We start from the raw sequence: 5,540 nt of genomic DNA, 5'->3' as shown, positions 1-5,540 counted from the left end.
CCTTCCCGTGTTATATTTCCTGTCTAACTTCAGATCAATCCGAGAAAATCAGTAAACATCAGTTATGGTAATGCCAGAGACAAAACCATTTATGTGCTCCTAAAAGAAAATTCATTCCTTTATTATTTATCAAATGTAAAACCTCTAAAAGCCTGGGTGGGGAAGATTTATCCTGCACAAAAAATTAGGGAGTGGTCACAATGAAAGAGCCCTGATCCCTGCCACAAGAGTGGGCTGCTGTAATTTGACACGTGCAGATCCACGGTGACCCCCTCGTCTGTCTGACGCGGGCCATTATGCTGTCACGGAGCTGCACTCCAGCTAATGGAGAGACAATATTAATGATCAGACCTCATAATAAATGGCACTCTGCTTTCTGACCACGATTGGAGTTTGGAGGAAAAGACATAAATCGATAACAATTTGACATGACGTACATTCACGTTGTATCTCAGCTGAGCATTTCAAGTAACCTGGTATTTTCAGATGCATTCTGATATCTTGAATAGATCTATCTTAATCATCCTAATTTTCAAAGAAAGTATTTATTTTTCAAGTTTTTTTTTTTTTTTTTTTTTTTTTTTTTACAACCTTACAAGGTCACTGACCCATAAACTGCATGAACCCATGCTATTATAAGCTCTTTCAAGACTAAACAATGACAAACTAAATTGTCTTTAAGAAAACACAAGATCATCTGTCGGACCACCAACCAAACCCACCCAGGGCACATGACATTTCCATGACATTTGCTATGGTGTGGACAGTTGGTGTATGTTTGGGTGACACTAGCAAAGGTCAACCAAACAATCAGATGGACACAGCTATTCACATAATGTTGAGATCAGTTCTGTGGAACAGAAATTATTAAAGGAGGACAAGAACAATACGTTCAACCTAAAAGCCACAAGGGTTGGGAGGGACTGAAAAAATACAAAAAGAAAACATGCCCCATGGAAACGACTGAATGACTCTTTATTTGAGTCCTAAAAAATGGAGACACAGGTCCCGTAGAGGACTTCTAAGTAGCACAGAAGTCTATTGCTATAAATAGTGACTAAGTCAAAGACCTGGTCCCAGAGAGGGAAAAATTGGTAACAGACGAGGACAGCTCAAACTGGGACATTGCAGGGCCAAACAGTGACAGGTCTTCGTCTAGGTTAAAAAAAGCTTGAATCCGAGTTTACTAGGGTGTAGAAGTGAAACAAAGGACTGAGCATTAAATTCAATCCATGGATTTGTATATTGATTATCCACGTTGCATGTTGTCTCACTGGGACTTTTCAATTTTTGCTTTATTTAATGGATGTCTCTCTTTGTTTGAATGCGGCCTCACCTCAGTCAGCTTCCCTAAAGCTGAGAGCTTTGCACAAGGGAAAATGCATCCAGAACAAACAACGTGCAGAGTGAATTTTCAATCAACAGAGAGGGTAATTTAGTAGCCTTGCTTAGCCAGTTCATGTAAGGTCAGAGGGGTTTATTGCTTGAGATGCTAATCTATTTTGCTCAGGTGAGAAAACAGTGATTTGCCATTGGTTGTTGGTTTATTATTTTAGCAGCTGTTGGAATTTATACAAGATGTATTAGCATACACAGGCAGATCTGGTAACCAAAGTAATGAGGTGGTTAGAAATCTCTTGACCTCATGCTAATTATAGGCTATCTCTTGACCTCATGCTAATAATACACTTGCACCTACATAAACAATGGTCTGCATTGACATGTCTATGAGAAACCAGTTATTTAAATGAATTCAAATATCTTTATAGGCCTATATTATTTGTATGGAAAACAATCAAATTAAGTTGTGACGTGTGTGCCCACCATTTTGACTTGTAGTGTATGACTGTGGAACGTTTGTTTTTATTCTGGAAATATAAACCCATGTTTATCATGCAAATAAATTATTGTCTTGGAGAGAATTAAAGAGCTCGTTTCAACGTAGGACACCGAAAAATCTTTCCCCATAAAACCGGAGAGTGCATTTCTCATGGTATGCATTCGGAATAGCATTCCCTAGCTGCATGCGAAATCGCAAACTACTAAATAGTGGCAAGTGAAAAGAAGTAGTAGCCTATATATGTCCAAATTCAAAGAACTCATTAAAGATTATTCAAAGAACTCATTAAAGATTATGCAAAAATTACCCAGATGACCTAACGTTACCACTTCCTGCGAGATTCTGAAGTGTGCATATGATAGACATTTGCCTTCCATGAGGGCACGAATCGATAAAGGATTACCAACATGTCAAATGTTATTATTTTTATTTATTTAATTATTTTTTGCTGTCGTGAAGTAATGACTTTTTTAAAATAATTACCTACTCAAGAGAGTTTGTGAGTTCGGACCGACGATTTCATGTCCACGACAACCACCTGGTGGAAAAACATTTTACAAACGCGTTTTGTCTAGCAATTTTGGACCTTGTTGCCTGCCGTACTGAAAGCGTCCATAGCAGCCAGAGATCTGTTGACAACGGGAATCCACTCATTTACAGCTAACCTTATATTTCAATGCAGCGAGGATAGTTTGGTGTGATTTAAATGTTTTCCAGGGTGTTAATGGTGTAAAAATGACCTCAAACAATCCAGCTGTTTTTCTTCTCATGATCAACGGGCAAATCGAAGCAGCTGATGTGAGTTAACAGTGATTTAAGTTAGAGGCCGAGTTTGATGCGGTAATAACCGTGTAAGAAGCCTATCGTTAACGTGGGTTAATTTGATTAATTACATCATGTCGTGTTTTGTCAAAAGTTCCCAGAATATGACGACCTCTACTGCAAGTATTGTTTTGTTTATGGACACGACTGGGCGCCCACATCAGTGAGTGACATCATCCTGCTTTAACTTACTTCCTTCTTACATTAACTGAAATCAGGGCTATACCATTTATATAACACGTAATTTATTCATACTTTAATGTGTTGCTTGAATAATGACAATGATACGTCATATATTACTAAATAATTATCATCTTTATAAAGTAGTGATTGTTTCACGGTTTTAGTCCCCACTACTCTTTCTTTAGTGACGTGATATTTAAGCTTTTGTATTATTCTCATATACAACAGTAAGATTGTCTTTTCCCAGGGCTTGGAAGAGGGCATTTCTCAAATAACATCAAAAGGTAGAGGATCTCAGAGTTTGGTGTGGAATTTCCCATTAGACATCACATTCAAAAGCACGAACCCATTTGGCTGTAAGTGCACCTTGTTTTGGTTGAGTCAGAATAATGTGCTTGTATTGTATAGAGGAATATTAGTCTTAATATCACAAAATCTGCTATGTTTATGTTATATGTTGTAATGCAGCATTATAGTGATCACTATATGCTTTGAAATATCAGGTTAGCTCTGTTCACATTTTCTTTTTCTCTAGGGCCCCAGATTGTAGTGAGTGTATATGGCCCTGACGCTTTCGGAAATGATATTGTGAGAGGTTATGGAGCCGTGCACATCCCGTTTACACCTGGAAAGTGAGTCATTCTGAGATTGTGGTGTCATAATGTCTCAAAAGCTGCCAGCATGCTTGAGATGCGTCTGAAATGTACAATTACACGTGAATGCTCTGTTCCAGACACACCAAGACCATTCCTATGTTTGTTCCGGAGTCTACGTCTAGACTGCAGAAGTTCACAAGGTTATAACTCAATTCTCATATATTCTTAATTATTTATTATGGCACAAACTTTAAAATTGGCCAATTAATTATGCACCAGCTTAGGGTTGTGATCTGAATTTAATTTCTTGTTGCCATTTCCTTTTTTCCTTAAGAATTGATATGAACTCAAGTTGTTTTAGTTAAATGTGCAATTTAAAGAACGGTTTCAAATGTGCAAGTACATTGTAACTTAAAAACATTGATTTGCATGAATGGCCTTGTATCTAACATGTTTTATCTTATACTCAGCTGGCTGATGGGAAGGCGTCCAGAATTCACAGATCCCAAGGTTGTTGCTCAAGGAGAGGGAAGAGAAGGTAAACTTTCATTTAACAGTAGATGCTGACCATCTCTGATCATATTGAGTCTTCAAAAATTGTTTTTCTGCAAACAAGTGTAATTATGAGCCATAACTGATGCCGATTTATCTTTTTGCAGTCACAAGGGTGCGCTCACAAGGTTGTGTTACGCTACAGTTCAACATTGTGACTAAGGACATGAAGAAGCTGGGTTATGACACGACATCAATAGAGCATTCACCTACAAGAACACCACAACTGCTTTGATAACCTTAAGGATCTTTTTTGTATCTTAGTTGCTTTATTCAGATAGTTTTTGTAGCTGCTTTATAACTACACGTCATATTGTTTAATCAGCGTTGTATGTTTGTAAATAAATTGATCTTGTTTTCTTGGTCTAAAAGAGTCAACCATTTCTGACTGAAATAACTCGGCCTGTCCCCGAGTTTCATTCCAATCTGCAGATTTCATCTTAGAGACGGGCAATATTGCATTCAAATATTCAGGCTCATAAAAAATTAATATTTGTTTATTTAAATTACATTTAACAACCTTTTTTTTAAAGTCAAATATGATTAACCTCTGCTCGGGTCTATTGACCCTTTTAACATTTCTGTGTTTCTCAGAAGCGGAACTTCGAACTCGTCATAGTTGGGTAAACTTCTATAACAGTGAATGAGAGAAAACACTTTAAATAAATGTGTGTGTGTACCAGTTCGCTCAAATAGCAAAAGAAAAACCCCACAATAGTATCTTCACAACTTTCAAAGAGGAAAAAATTAGAGACCGATTGATGACGGCAGGCAGTCAGTAGATAAAACAATGTACATTTGTCACCCTCACAGCAAAGTAAACTAGTTTCTTATCATTTGATGCAAAGGTAATATAATAAACACTACAGTGTATGTTATAAATGTACAGGATTTACATTGTGTTTGACCGGTAAAACACGCCACAATCTCTGAAATGGATCCATTATACTTAATCCTGAACATCATAACCTCAACTTTTGTTTGCAACAATCCGTTCTTTACGATTCTCGTTCGTTAACATTATCAGAGTCTGAATCTGATTCAAATTGGTTTGAAATTGACACCATCCTAATTCAACTTTACACTAGAGAATAACACGAAGTTATGAATGGGCGGGGCCAGCCAACCACACGGGGCCAGTAACCAGGACCAGTCACGGTTACTATTTCAGAAGGAGGGACTTAATCGAAACGATGCGTTGAACCAGATTGGAGAGGAGCTGTAATGTAAAATTCGCAAAAAACAATGTGTTTTTTTTTTTTAACAAGCCAGCATGAAAACATTCTAGTTCAAAAACAAAATACTTCAAAACGGCATAATATGACCCCTTTACATTTAACACTTTTGTTACTTAAAAAACTAACAATTTAAAACAAACATTAAAATAAACTTATTTTATTTTAGTTAGTCCTCATTTTTATATTGCTAACTTGATGTACTAAAATAAATAAAACTGAAAAACTATTAAATAAGAGATATACTAGTTAAAAAAAAATGCTAATGTTTTAAAAAAAAAAATGTTTACCAACAGCATGAAGAGACGGATC

The 5,540-nt window shown here is 36.7% G+C and overlaps 1 protein-coding gene across 1 annotated transcript; it reads left to right on the top strand.

Annotated features, from left to right (window-relative positions):
* The first annotated feature begins 2,420 nt into the window (after positions 1–2,420).
* On the top strand, positions 2,421–4,355 carry b9d1 (B9 domain containing 1). Its single transcript, XM_039687198.2, has 7 exons — positions 2,421–2,638; positions 2,757–2,825; positions 3,093–3,201; positions 3,381–3,477; positions 3,579–3,641; positions 3,912–3,979; positions 4,101–4,355. Exons 1-7 carry the CDS (start codon positions 2,576–2,578, stop codon positions 4,226–4,228), a joined length of 597 nt encoding a protein of 198 aa, XP_039543132.2. The 5' UTR covers positions 2,421–2,575; the 3' UTR covers positions 4,229–4,355.
* Positions 4,356–5,540: the final 1,185 nt, after the last annotated feature.

The sequence above is a fragment of the Pimephales promelas genome, chromosome 3 (genome assembly GCF_988280905.1).
Source record: "Pimephales promelas chromosome 3, fPimPro1.hap1.1, whole genome shotgun sequence".
Taxonomy (NCBI): Eukaryota; Metazoa; Chordata; class Actinopteri; order Cypriniformes; family Leuciscidae; genus Pimephales; species Pimephales promelas.
This window is presented reverse-complemented; position numbering and strand designations above follow the sequence as displayed.

Excerpts from the sequence above, each read along its gene's own strand:
- b9d1 (XM_039687198.2), top strand. The coding sequence starts at position 2,576 with ATGACCTCAAACAATCCAGCTGTTTTTCTTCTCATGATCAACGGGCAA. Across the intron at positions 2,826-3,092 it reads ACGACTGGGCGCCCACATCA|GGCTTGGAAGAGGGCATTTC; the intron begins GTGAGTGACATC and ends GTCTTTTCCCAG. Across the intron at positions 3,980-4,100 it reads TCAAGGAGAGGGAAGAGAAG|TCACAAGGGTGCGCTCACAA; the intron begins GTAAACTTTCAT and ends ATCTTTTTGCAG.